Raw genomic sequence first — 14,700 nt, 5'->3', positions numbered from 1 at the left:
GATGCAAAAGGTACTCAAAAATACTTCATCTAATTTACTTGTTCTTCTCCTAATTTTACCATTCATTGAAACAAATTTCTGCTTGTGACAATATACCTTTTAACCCCTTACATCACGTCACAGTATTCAGTTACTACATACTGGGCTCCAGTTTGACTTGCATCATATTAAGTAGCAGTGCCACGTAAAAGTATCAATGGCCTTCACTTCTGTTCCTACTTCTGAACCTAAGTGCATAATTCTGTAACAAATAAAATTTCAGGTACGTTCCGACTGTGCCTTAAGAGGAGTGTGAATTAGCATCAACAATGCTGCAGAGATGAAGATAACTGGTAGTAAAGGCACGAACTAGAAAACAGCTATTAACCACCTGCATTTATTCTGAAAGTATTTATGCTATGCCCAGTGCAATTCACTTCAGTATGGGCTGGATAGGATACTTCATACCTAACAACTCTCTAACAACTTTTATTTTCATTCTGCTACATCATGATCTATCAAATAGTGAGGCATAGCTTTCTGATAAGAACACTATTTATAATTTTGTTGTAAAGAACTGATTTTTTCCTTATGCTCATCTTCACTTGTGAATAGGTAAGTCTGCTTTAAAGATAGAGATGCTTTTGCATGAATTAAAGCCAAATAAAATCCATCACAACATTCTGGCCTAAACATTTAGAACTGTCTAATTCTAAGGAGAAGATGGCTTGAAGTGAAAACATTTCTATTCAATATATTTGTACCAGAAAATTCATGCATGAGAGCATTAGGATGTTTTTTAAAAATCTGGACATACAACAGTAGAAACTGTGCCTTTTTTTTTTTTTTTTTTTTGCTATCTACAACTATTTTTCTGATTAAGGAAAATGCATTTTTAAATGGAATTCACATATCTTCTGAAAAGGGGAGTGTTAGTCTAAGTCAGAGAGATAAAAGTCACAATGACATTCATGAAAACAGGTTAGTTAAAAACCAAGAATTATCTTTGATGAGTGCTTTCTTAATCAAATGGCATATTATAAAACATTTCTGAAAATAAACTCATTATTTTTAACTAAGAGAAGAAAGTTCTCTTATTCAAATGTAGATGACTTTTTATATATAATCTCTGAAGCATGAAGAATGTTAAAAGTACTGTGAACTTGACAAGACCAAAGTAGTAACTTTCTAAATGAAGTGCAACACTGTCTCTGTTCTATATCCCTAGTAAACTGAAGGACACTTCAGGACCAATAAAAATAAGATCATGAAACAGAAATCCAATTATGACAAGCAAAGAATTTCATTTCCAAATTAGCAATTGTTTCCTGAATGTTTGAAATAGTACTGAAAAAAAAAAAGTTTGGCTCAGAGCTTTATATCTGAACAGAAAAAACATGCATTCTCATTTCAAATTCCTCCTTTGAATTCCATCCATATAAGAATGGCTACACCATCCCCATTTCTATGTTAAATGGCATTTTAAAAAATAAGAATATATTTGAACTGTAATCCTAAACTCCGAATGTTTCAGCAATTTATGATCCAAACTGAGATACACACTTCACAGCTCTGTAGTTCCCTGGAAAAACCTCTTCATCAAAAAGGGCTGTCAAGCACTGGAACAGGTAGCTCAGGACAGTGGCTGAGTCACCATCACTGGAGGAATTTAAGGGAGGTAGATGTGGCACTCACATATGGGAACGTGGTTTAGTGGTGGTGGATTTGGACAGTTGGATTAATGGTCTTAAAGGTCTTTTCCAACCTAAATGCTTCTATGAATATAGTTCAAATTTTAATCACAGGCCTTCAGAGTTTTAAGTACTTCAGGACTTATGCCTTAATGAGAGCGTGCATTGCAAATAAAACAGAAGGTGCCATTGTGTACAAGTTTACTTTCTTATCCATATATCCTGACTCAGACCCAAATTCAGAAGTACCTTTCACTTGTTGGTACACAAGCTTTCCATATTGATTCTTTTTCTAAGGAAAAGGAATGCAGGGAAATTGATTTAAAATCAACAGCTGATTTGCCAGTAAAAATTAAGCATACACCCCATCCTCCCTTTTATCATTGGAAAGATGGTTGTTTTGTCTTTGTATATGAGTAGGATCATTAATTTCAAAATACACAACTCAAGTGTATGAGCATTTAGCTGCCTGCACGTTTCCAGCTTTCCTGCCAAATGACAGTATGTTTGCTCCTCTTTTTTTGTGGAAGGGAAATCAAAAGGGAATAATTTTGGCTGCATTTCTCTCACTGGTAAGTGTGCCAATGACAGAAACACATTAAAAGAGTTTGCATGAAAAAAAAGTTTTGTTTGGTATGTAAATAGAGTTAATTAATCAGGAAACAGGCAACATTTAAAGGGGGTCATGTGCTTCTTTCAAGCAAAATACTTTAAATCTCAAATTGTTAGTACATTAATAGATAGTGTACTACCTATCTATAGATGGATAGAATAATTTCATTTTAGATTTTAAAACAATAAATGAAAGTCTTACTGAGACCAACAGCAATTTTTACCTAAAGCTGAACAAGAAAAATTCAGTTTCCCTCTTTAAAAATGCTGATGTTATTTATCAATAACTTAGAAGAGGCAGTCCTACAATGCTTATTTAATTAACTGAACTGATGATAGTGAGGTTAAAACATTTGTTTCTACATTAAAAAAAAAAAAGTATTTAATCCATCAGCAATCCAAGGAGTTCTATGTTTTCCAAGCATAGAACCAATGTATTTTCATTAGGGTTTTTACAATAAAAGTGACACAATTTGAAAAAAAAAAAAAATAAAAAAAATTGGTAAAATTAATGTAGGACTATGCTTATTACATAGGACAATTCCAGGTAAAAACTGATGGATCAGCAGCCAGAAAACTGAAATATAAACAAGAAGTAGCAACACTCTTCTGGCTCAGAAGAATCTTCAAAGTACAGATGATTTTTTATTTTAATAAGAAAGCTGTCTATGGTCTAGGAAAAGCCTAGAAAAGCCTTCTTTTATACTGTGATAAAAGCAGGAAAGGAATACCAAGTAGAGCATACAGAGCTCTGGCCTTTTATAAGTCCCTTTCGAAGCAGAATTGCTGACAAACACAGAGTTCCCACACACCGTCAAGTGAACACCACCAGTTTCTACAAGTGGTGCTTGGAACAATTAAACTTATGGAGGCATCCTTGGGCTCATCCTTACTAGCTGCTCTCACTGGGACTAAGCCCTGTGTTAGAGCTGCTGCAGATTTGACCAGGAACCTACAAAGCTCCTGACGGCTGTAACGGCGCGAGTGACTTACACGCTTCCTGTGGTGGAGCTGCTGTCCAGGACGAAGGAGCCATTGGTCCTTTCCATCTGTGCCAGCCTGCAAGGCAGGGAAACACCATGACTTTCAGGCAACGTGCTGCACAACTTAAACAGAGACTCTGGGAAAGCCAGCTCTACTTAGAAACTGCTCAGATATGGCAATCTTTGTGTAAGTGATCAGGAATAAAGTAGATTTTGTGATGAAAACCTATAATCCAGAGGACTTTTATGAGAAACTTGTGCTATGATTAATTAATTCTACTTGCCAAACAACAACAAAAAAGTGCATTTTCTTCCTCTATCATAATTATCATTAGCATCACCACAACTCGCATGGCAAAATTAGTTAAAGAGATGTTTTCACAGATGGTTTTCTTTCTGAATTTTCTAAAGCTGGACTAACAAAACAGGATGAATCTTTGTTAAATATAGCACATGCAACATCTGAAATGATGCTTGGCAAATAATACTACCCTGTGGACAGACAAGTCCTGTAAAACATCACAAAAAGCAGTATAATTACATGGAATCATTGCCTACAGTTCCTCATTTTGGAAGCAATTAATCTAAAAAAAACAGATTACTAGACTGTATATACAAGGTCATACAGTTCTTTAAAATCAAACCAGGAATTTTCTATTTATTCAAATGTCCAGGAAAGATGTATCTTATGTACATAAGTGACGTACATAAAAGTGAGCAACACTTCATGCTCTGCACATATATTCAATTCAAATACAGCTATTTCCTTTACTATAGAGATATCTTATTTTCACATATATTTTTTCAAGTGCATTATGCATTACTATAGACATCTTCAAACCTCCTTTTGCAGGGAGTGTGCTAGGCTCTAAAGAACATGGAGCAAGTTAGCCCTTCTCTACATTTGTTACTATTCCTGAGGGTTGAAGAAGAAGAATAAATGAAGGCACACACTGGATGTTGTCTTGACTGTCTGCTCCACCATGGCTGGGGTGGGACATTGTGGTCCAACATCTCCCCTGAAGGGAAGAGAATCTCTGAAGTGACTCAGGTCAAATCAGATCATCTCTGCTCAGGCATCTCAAACAAATCTAGTTCACAGGAAGCCACATGCTTACAAGTCACCTTAATAAAGCTCATAAGCTCAGCATCTTTAAATCTTTTGAAGGAACATAATTTTAGAAATTGATTTAATAAGGGAAGTAGTACAACCCACACTACTTTTAAAAGAGAAAGATCTGCCCTGAATCCCATAGTGAGTAATAGATATTCCAACTCACTAATGCAGATTACCTGAATATCATCACATTTAGGATCTCCATCATTAATGTGGATTTGCTTGGGATACTACATGGAACCAGCAGATGGCTCTAATCAGGGACCAAAGAGAAACAGGGAAGGGACTCTAGAGTTGCAAAAAGCCTTCAAGGCAGGATAAAAATTGAAAGCTTTTTCAGGAAGGAAATTAGAAGCAACTCAGAGGTGACACAGCACGACAGAACAGGGAGATGGTACTTGATTCCAGGCAGGGTATTTTGTAAAAAGAAAAGTGAGAGTTGAATGTTCTTCAACCAGTGACAGTGAAGGCTTTAAGCCCTAATATACGGTTTCTGCTGGGCACTGCCTTATCAGGGAAGCCCTGATAATATTTCTTTAAGGATGCATAGCTGAAAAGACCAGAACAATAAAAAAAATTTACTATTTTATGTGCAACAAATGCATAACAGATTCAACTAGAAAGGATACCATAAAAATTATATGAAAGAATTATGTCTTCTTTTTTTAGATTTTATTGTTAGAAGAAAAACAATCCTGAGTAGTTTTAGACAGATTACCTGTGAGGCAATTAGTAGTAAGTTTTTGATTTTGCTAAGTAATGTTTGCATATAGCAGGTACAGATTTAGGTTTGTATCCTGAATGATAATTGAGTAGTGCACAGTCCACTTTCAGCTAATCTCATCCCAAGCAGAACTGGTAAGAGGTGAGGGGGAGGAGAGGGAAAATAGCTATTTCACCTAGGATCTCCACTGATCCTTAATGAGAGTCCAGAGTTTGAGCTTCATGTGGGCACAAAAAGCCACAGAATTGTGGCACCACAGGCTGAAAAAAGGACATAGGCAGACAGAAATTTCTTCCGTATCTCTAAGGAAATTTAATTTGTTTGGTTCAGGGGTTTTTAACTGATCGCAACATGGCCTATGTTATAGATTCAAAGAAATTCTGGGTGATTTATATGAATGACATGTTTCAAATAACTGAAAAGCTCTGTAATGACTTTGTATGTCATTGTGCTGTACTGCTAATGAAAGATGAAAATATTTGCTGTTGGAAGACAAAAAAAAAAAAAAAAAAAAAAAAGGCTGACTGTGGGTAGCCCTTCAGCTTTATTTCCTGCCCTATTTTCTCCAGCTGCAAAGATCACGTGCAGGCATTTAAAAAACTGGTCTGAATATTTTTAAGGTGCCCATAAATAAGAATGTTATTAATTTAAACATACAGTCTGACTTTTTATTTAAAAAAAAAATGAAAAAGTTAAAATTGTTTTTCAGTTGTAGAGATCAGATTCAATATTAAAAACACACAAAGAAAAACCTAGTACTTATTTTAGAGAGGTTCTCTCTGGTTAATGTTTCACCATCATTATGCCCTTAACTCCAGGTGAGAGGAACTGGCCTTGAGTTGCACCAGGAGAGGTTTAGGTTAAATACTACAAAAATTTTATTCTGTGAAAAGGTGGTCTGGTATAGGAATAGGCTGCCAAGAAGAGTTGGAGCCACCTTCCCTGGAAATGTTCAAAAGGCAGGTGGGGGTGGCACTTGGGGACATGGTTTAGTGGTAAACACAGTCATGCTGAGCTAATGGCTGGGCTTGATGATTTTAGAGGTCTTTTCCAACCTTAATGATTCTGTGATCACCAGCTCTGAATGTACAGAAGAGAGTTAATGAAACACAGAAACATTGAGATGGATTTGGCATAACAGACATTCTACCACAACATGACTAAGGTGATCCCACAAAACCCACAACATAAAACATCCATGATTACAATCTACTCAGCTAAAAGCCAACAGTAATGCAGAGTGTCAGCCTATCACAGAAGCAAACAAAACTCTGGATCTAATATCCTACTGGGAAAACCTATATATAGAAAAAGTTCAGTTTATTTCAAAGGTTAAAAATGAAGAAAGAAACCAACAATGGCACATTTTAGAAATAATGCAATTTTGCAACAGCTTTCATTCTGTATGAGAGAAGATAGATTTAATACATATATTTTACATGTAATATGACTGCCATCAGAAGCCAATGATTTAAAAACATTTGACTTACTTCTAAGTACAGAGAATGATATATTTTTAATATATATTATCCAACCAATAGTGTGTATTAAAAACTGCAGGAATCAACCACTAAATGTGATGGACTAGTGAGAAACCATGCCTCTCTTACCTTGTAGCATACTGTTCTATCCTGGAGTGTGTGTCATCATGAAACAGCTGTGGAGACTGGGAAGGACTAGTTTAAAAACAATAATAAAAAAATTAGTGGCGTCTAAAACAATTCATGATATAGACAACATTATTTTTAAATCAAGTTAGACTGATGACAAAAAAAGTACATGCACAATATTCCTGAGGGCATTATTGCTTTGGGTCAGCAATGCCCTGTAGTTCAGGGACATCAGATTAGCTGCAACTGAGCTAAAAGAAAAAACCAGGCAAATAAAGCTTTCCAGATAAAGGGGTTCTGCATACTCACTCATATTGCTCTGGCCACATACTGATGAGAGTGATAGGACTGTAAGGAAGACACAAAAAAAGAAAAGAGAGAGAGAGAAAGAATGAAACTATGAAACAAAAACTTTAGTACCATTAAAGCAAGAGAAAGCTGGAGATACACAGAATATTTAAACATTAACCCACCCTAAAACAGTAACAATCAATGTAGAAAAGAGAAAGCAACAAATACTGCCACGTGTCATGGAGAGAGGAAGACTGACCTACAGACTTAATTTTGTAAAATAGAAATCAATTTAAAGAAAAATCCAAATCAGTGGTCAATTCATTTAAATTATGCTCAAGCACTGGAACTTTCATTTTAAAGTAACTAATAAAATGTATTAAAAAAAAAGTGGGGTGCAAAAACCCCACCAATAGACCATCCCCCTATAATTAATGGTTATCAATGCTTCTTCTGGTTATACATAAAAATAATGAGGTAAATACATATTTATTACATTCTCACACTTGAATGACTATAGTTTTTTTTTTAATTCTTTTTAATTTTTTTTTAATTAAAAGGCATGTATTACTGTATTATATCCACCCACAAGGCAGAGAACCAATAACAAGAGTTTTCTCAGCATGGTACTGACAATTTAAGTGTATATTTCCCATATGACTGGACCAACAGAATTTTTTCCTGACACGTGACTATCATTTTATCATTCAAATTTCTGGCAGCATTGGCAAACTTTCAGCACTTTAAAGCAGCTTTGCTTTCCTGTGCTGGTGGCAGCTGAAGACTGCTTCCTTAGAAGCCAGGCTATTAATCAGGCTGTTCAGATTACTTCCTCCTGTATCTTAAACTGCCAATGAGGAGGTTTTGTTGACTTACTGCAAATGAAAGGCAGAGCCCTGCAGCCATGAAAGCCCCCAGACTGTGGCACTGGCACTGGGCTGCTGTGTGCGCAGCTGGGCTGCTGCTAAGTGCTGCCGTGCTCAGACAGTGCAGCAGTGCCACAGACTCCAGGATGGGAGGGACAGTCAAGCCATTAAACTAATTCTAGCACCCTGTCAACACATCTTAATTCTTGCTCTTGTAAGAGTGTCTTTTGCTGACAACTGCCAAGTGAGTAAATAAAGCGGAGCACTTCTGTCAGCACCATAAATAATACCATGGAGACACTGAGAGTCCTTTCTCTGATCAGGCCACCAATATTTCTGAAGCCTGTAGGACCCTAATTAAGTCAGACATTTCTAATTCCAGGAATATTGACATAATCAAATAAGCAGTGCAGTTCCAAAAACCCAGTCCCCTCAAAAGTATTCTCTGTAAAACAGCTATTCAGTCCTGCCAAAACTATCTGCTTTGTCCATTACCATGGACATTGTAAAGTCCATGGCTTTATAATACGATACTGATAAAAATCTAAGCATAAAATACGTTACTTTAAAAACAATAGAAAAGTTCTGCAAATAATGTGGAACAATACTGAATAATATAGCACAAGGCTCTGCAACTGCTGTTGGCTTATCTTTTGAGTTTCACTTTTTGTTTCTGATAGAATAGGCCAGTGACTCCAGGACCAACTGCTCTATAAACCAAGCTTACGTCTCCAGGTTATCACCCTCCAACACTGTTTGCACAGGTAAGTAGCCAAGCCTGGGATGCTTTGCAAAATACTTCTTGGACCGGAATTTATTCTTCAGCACCTTCGTGAAGTCCCGCACATCTTCCCCAGATGTTGTCTTAAAAATAAAAAAGAAATAAAATTCAACGTTGCTAAGTAGTACTGATTTAATGTCAATAATATTGATTAATATCATTGGTACTGTCCTGAAAAAGAATATAAGGAAGAACTTCAAATTTTCAATGATGTTAAAATTGCCTTTTTAGTGTCCTCAGATATGGTACAAATATGGTACCTAAAAATTCTCTTCTACTGGAAAATAATAGCAAGGCTTCTAATTCCCAGCAATAAATACATTTACCAATTACTATATAAATTAGAGAAAAAATTGACACAAGTTGAAGTCTTAAGCTAAACATTTATATCCACAGCTTTAAAAACGGCAAAAATTTAATTTTTGAGAAAAAAAATGAAAGGGCAAAAATCAGTTGGTAAGATACAGCCCTCACTGCCTCCCATTCTAGATCTACAACAGAAAACTATAGCACAAGATGGGAATGGGATGTACTAAACTATTTTCTGCTGCCAGAGATTGGTCAAGATTTTCAAACGCATTTTCTCATGTTACCAAATCTCCTATAGGATTCTGTCACTACCTGTAATATTCCAGAGTCAAAAACCACACAGATGGAGCAGTGGCCAGTGTACAGGCACTGTTCCAAAGCACAAGCAGGCCTGATAAGAACAATTAGTGCCTGAAGTAAACTCAGACTGATTCAGTGGTCTCCTTACTACCACAAAGTAAGATTAAAACATAGATTAGCCATAAGATTCTACAAGTCTAAATTTACAAGTTACAATCAACATCTTCCATCCTTCCCAGTAGCTTTTTTACTGGTCGTGATTGATGCAGCCTCTTCCAAAACTGGCAAGTGCTTAGCCCCATCCCTCTCTTCTCTCTCCCTGCCCACCACCCTATCCTGAGGACAAAATTAAGATTTATTCAACTGCTTTTTAAAATCCCTTTAACCAGTAATAATCACAGCAATAACGGCAGCACTGCTTTAATAATACTATTCAGCTAACTTCTGCTACAAAAGCAGGGATGCATACAGGCATAAAATACAAGGCAAAAATAGCAATAAAGAGATCTGCAGGAAGAAACAATAGTATACAGTCTGCCTTTAAAGTGTATGTGCTCAGACTGTGCTGAGTATTTCAAGAGAACGTATCCTTCCAGCCAGTACAATTGAGCATTTTCTCTTGCAACTGCAGTAAAGAAAACATGGCCATTCACCTCCACAAGTACCTGAAGATTTGCAACAGCTTTTACAGACTTCCAGTCCAGGCTCTGTAACAAACTACAAATTGAATTCCTGTACCCTCTGCTTCAGGAGAAGCCAGTTAGCATCAAAGGATGCCAAAGCCGATGGACCATGTGGAAAATAGAGACTTCCGTTTTGTAATCTTTTTACCTATGTACTACAAAGAGGCCTAGGAGCAGGTCAGAGAAACTATTCTCTGCTGTCAAAGCATAAAAATGCTTCCATATTAATCTATATTTTTTAATTTATGTATAATACATGCAGTTACATGCACTTCAGACGAGCAATAAAAATAGTAAAACAAACTGGCATTGGTAGAAGTTTCTTATATGTGGCTTTAAAAAGTAGGCAACAAACAGAGCAAATTTGTGACCAAGAGTTGTTTGAACCCCTGAATTTTAATGAAAGTGAATCCAGGGAGGGTTCACAAAATCATTCTCAAAAAGTATCTCTCCAAGTGCTGCACCAACCAAAGAAGGATCATGAGGCAATGCAAAGGGCTGCTTACTCTCATGCAAAAGTAACTCCAACAGAAGGAAGTCTGTCCCAAGGCCAGGGAATGAAAATTTTAATACCTACACATTGTAGAAATAAATGTCTACTGAGCTGCCAGACTTTTCCTCTGGTACATTCTTTATTTGGTATGACAGCCTGATTCACGGAAAGAGGACTAATATGACTGTGTACTGACTGCTAATACTAACCAGTGAAATTTGAAGTCTTCATTGGTAAAAAAGTAATATCAAGATTGCAATAAACTAATTGTAGAGCTCTAAATTAGGTAACATATAATATAAAAATCACAATAAATATATGAAACATGAATAAATAATATAGAATACTTATAATACATATATATGCAATTTTAATTATTTCTCACTCTTCCCTTTTTCAAAGGAAGAATAATAATGGAAGCCCATATTCTTATTCCTTCCACTGCATCGACCTATGTAAAAGGACTAGTCTGCACCCAAGTCATCATTCTCTTAATTACACTTTTATATCTAATACAAAACCAATTAGCTGTTTTAATATACACAGAGAATCTGATTCCCAGAAGAGATGTGAACCTCACTAATGCATGCTGTCATTAAGCCCAGCCGCATTAATATAACACAAGTGCCACTACGGAGAGAATTTCCATTCAAAATATCTAAAAATAAACTTTGTAGGTAGTTATATAGGACTATTCCCAAATAAGATGCTAGAAAAATCTAACAGTATTTTTACACATCTGTATAAAATTCTACATTAAAAACCTTATTTCTCCATCTTTGCAGAGAAAGAATATGTAAAGGTGAAAAATAAACTAGAAAAACTTTGCATTTCTACTGCCTAAGAGAGAATTATGTTTTCAGATGCTTCTCATACTGATCTTGAAATCCCAGATGAAAGAAAAGAAATAACTCATTTTAAAGACTTCTTCTTTTTCAGCATCAAGAAAACTAAATTGCAAGGTAAGAAAATGCAAAATGGCATCACAGATTAGAATGCAGTAGCTACACATAGCTATGTGGAATAAATGATCCTAATCTGGAATTATGATACAAATCTTACCTAATACAAATATCACAAAACTCATTAAAATGGAGAACATATTCCTTAACCCATTCCCTAAATTATTTTAAATTTAATAAGAACTTACTATGCTTTGAGAAATCCCTTTATGCCCTACACCAAACTGCTCATCTGAAGACAATTAAATGGTCTTCCCTCCATCTGTGACTAAGCTTCAGTTCTAAATGTCAGCCTAAGTAATGGAAGCATTTTTTCCTATTTATTGCTATTATTCTTGAAAAAAAAAAAAGTATTAATATGCATTAGCAGTAAGAAAGATCTTATTCATGTAGTTTGATGAACACATGCATGTGTACTCTGCTTTTCAACACTGGCCAAGAAAGCAACATTTTAATATCAACAGTCTTTTAATTTATTTGAAAAGGCAGACTAGATGCACTCTTCCTGTTCAGGCTATTTGTACTGTAATATAATGGATTCTAAGGAATAATTCAGTGGCCTTTGGTACTTTTATTTCACAAACCCAGGTCTATGATATTTTTCAGGCATTATTCCATTTAAACATATAAGCTATTCTACTAACTGCAAAAGAAATTTCAATTCTTGACTACTGTATTGCATTTAATGAGTTCAATATGTAGAGAGGTTTAGCAACAAATTAGTATACCATACTGCAATCATAATGCATTTTTACAAATAGTAAGAATAAATAATAGAGAATTATTTTTGTGAAATCAATTCTTTATTTCAGACCTACACTGGATAAAGCTAGTTAAAATAGTTTGCATGTAGGTACTGATTATGGAAGTCTAATAGGCATCTAGGTCTGCTCATATAATGGATCACTTCTTTTTACAGAAATGGAGGTAGCAGAGTGAACTTACATCAGGACCCACATAAAATTCCAGCTCTCTTATTCAGCTTCCAAATTAATCAGGGTCAGTGCTGGACCTCTAATTTTATGCATCACCTGAATTATATGCCATTTCTTTTATTCTGCTCTACTTAAAACTTCCCCAAGTTCTTTCTTTTCCCCCTTTTACACTGGCCTTGCTTCATTCACTCTAATCAAGAATGTCATTTTACTCCTCTTAGTATCCCATAGTGGATTCACCTAATTCCTCCTACATTTCATGGAAAAAAGGGACTTTTGCTTTATGTTACCTTATTTTACACCTAATATTGCTTTAAAAAAAACATTCTTTCTGCAGCAGTAACAGAAATCTTCATTATAATATAAGCCACCCCTGCTCCCAGGGACAGAGAGGATTCTAGCCATTTCCAGAATATATTTTTCAGTTTGTCAGCCTTCACTTGTAAATGAGATGGCTCACAGTCACATAAGGTGAATTTGCTTAACAAGAACCAAAAATTCATCTTAGATATCAAATCTGCTGTTTCAGACAAAACCTGGAATTAATCAGAAATATACCATCATGTTCTAGGCAAAGTACAATACCCCATACCAGATGTAATCTGTATTTGACTAACTCAACAAGAAGGATATCTTATCCTGCAGACCAGCAGCATTATCTATTTCAACACCCCTTACACCTCAATTTCTGAATTTTCTGCATATTATAGGCAGTAACAAAGAACATTTCTGTTTCACTAAAGATGAGATTTATAAGGAGGGAAAAAAAGTGAATTTCAATGATATCTAATCATAGACCTCCAAATCCTGAGGTTAGAATAGTCATGTGATAAAATATAATAAACATTAAAACCGGCTGAAAAAACAACAAATCTACTTAAAAAATATTCTTCAGAGTATACTCTGACATGCCAGTTTATCAATAAAATCCTAACATTTGGTTATAGAATTAATGAAATAATTAATGAAAACATTAATATCACCTATGGTTTTTTTCTGACATATGAAATAAAAACACCACTTAGTAGAATTTGAATTCCATTACAGAAGACATGCCAGACAAAAAAGAGAGGAAAAACATAAGTAGTAAGTCCAACAACTACAGCAAAAGAGTCAAATAACTCAATGAATTTTTGCTACTCTAAGAACCCACAGAATCTTGTAACACTATTGAAAATTGACTCTGTTGAATCAGATCTAGTCACATCCTGGTCTGAATCTTTCTGAGCATGCAGACCTTTCACCACTGTCGTATACAGCACACACCAATTATCCTATTAATTTATTTCTGACTGAATTAAAATTCTTGAATGTAAACAATTCTCTGATAAAGAAAGTGTGAGCGGTATTTGCATGTAGCAACCCAGCCATTCCTTCAGTTAAAAAAGACTCCTAGAAATCTCCTTTAAAAATTGTGTTTGAAACATCATTAGGAAAACACAGTGCTGTAACATTAATTTTTGTCAGGTACTTCTGGTAAACAACTCCCACCATTTCTGGTTAGAAACTATCAATTCTTTTGATTTTTTTTAGCTACACATCAACTTTTATATATCCCAAACTAAACAACAGAATGAAACACGACCTATTTCTAACTACATTTTCATGAAGCAAGGAAATGCTGGAGCCAAAAACAAAGATCACACTCCCCTAAAAATATTAATGTGCATTACCAAAATATTAAATACTCTTTGCCATGGTATAGCAATAGCAAACCAAGTCTTTTTTCTCTGACATGTTCTTACCCTTATTATTTGTGTATATATGTGAGTATACAAGAACAGCAGTTACATTTAATATTCAAGCTTTGTTTTACCCATCAGGAGTGAAGCTGTCTCAGAGGTGGATACTGGTACCAATTTCTATAGAATCCAAACACCCTCTATATAAAATCAGCAAAACCTGAAAAGTTCCTTATGCCTTCCAAAGGGGAAGTTAGGAAGACAAGCCATATTAAACATATTAAAAAAAAATCCTGGCTGATGAAAAAATTTAGAGTTCCAGTCTGGGTTGTTAGAAACACTGAGTAAATTGGTACTCACAGGTATACAATACTCCACCATTGGATAATGCAATTTATGCCCCTTTGCTGTACGGCCAGAAAAGAAACAGCTCTGGCAGACATCATAGTTGAAATGTTTTAAGCTCCTGTACCTGTGGGAACATTAAACAAAGTGATTAGAAGCTTACTTCTAATTAAGCCTCACAAAGCAAATTACCCTGAAATGGTGTCATCTGCTTTTCAGCAGCAGCAAAGCAAGGACACAGTGAGTTTGTTTGGATTAGCTCAGAGAGAACTTTGAAATGTGTGGGTGTGCACAACCAGAACGTGGCACAGCAAACATTCATGATGGCTGCAAGCCC

At 35.4% G+C, this 14,700-nt stretch overlaps 1 protein-coding gene across 5 annotated transcripts in view; it reads right to left on the bottom strand.

Annotated features, from left to right (window-relative positions):
• UTRN (utrophin) overlaps positions 1-14,700 on the bottom strand; it is a 329,881-nt gene that overhangs the window by 18,229 nt on the left and 296,952 nt on the right. For all 5 annotated transcript variants that reach the window (XM_056488825.1, XM_056488823.1, XM_056488826.1 and 2 more), the window contains 5 exons: positions 14,379-14,490; positions 8,601-8,737; positions 7,026-7,064; positions 6,717-6,782; positions 3,276-3,341 (listed from right to left, as the gene is read on the bottom strand). In XM_056488825.1, the coding sequence (XP_056344800.1) occupies positions 3,276-3,341; positions 6,717-6,782; positions 7,026-7,064; positions 8,601-8,737; positions 14,379-14,490 (420 nt within the window). The remainder of the gene's footprint in view (positions 1-3,275; positions 3,342-6,716; positions 6,783-7,025; positions 7,065-8,600; positions 8,738-14,378; positions 14,491-14,700) is intronic.

The sequence above is a fragment of the Oenanthe melanoleuca genome, chromosome 3 (assembly GCF_029582105.1).
Source record: "Oenanthe melanoleuca isolate GR-GAL-2019-014 chromosome 3, OMel1.0, whole genome shotgun sequence".
NCBI classification, from domain to species: Eukaryota; Metazoa; Chordata; class Aves; order Passeriformes; family Muscicapidae; genus Oenanthe; species Oenanthe melanoleuca.
The sequence above is the reverse complement of the archived record's forward strand: the minus strand, read 5'-3'. Positions and strand labels throughout refer to the sequence as shown.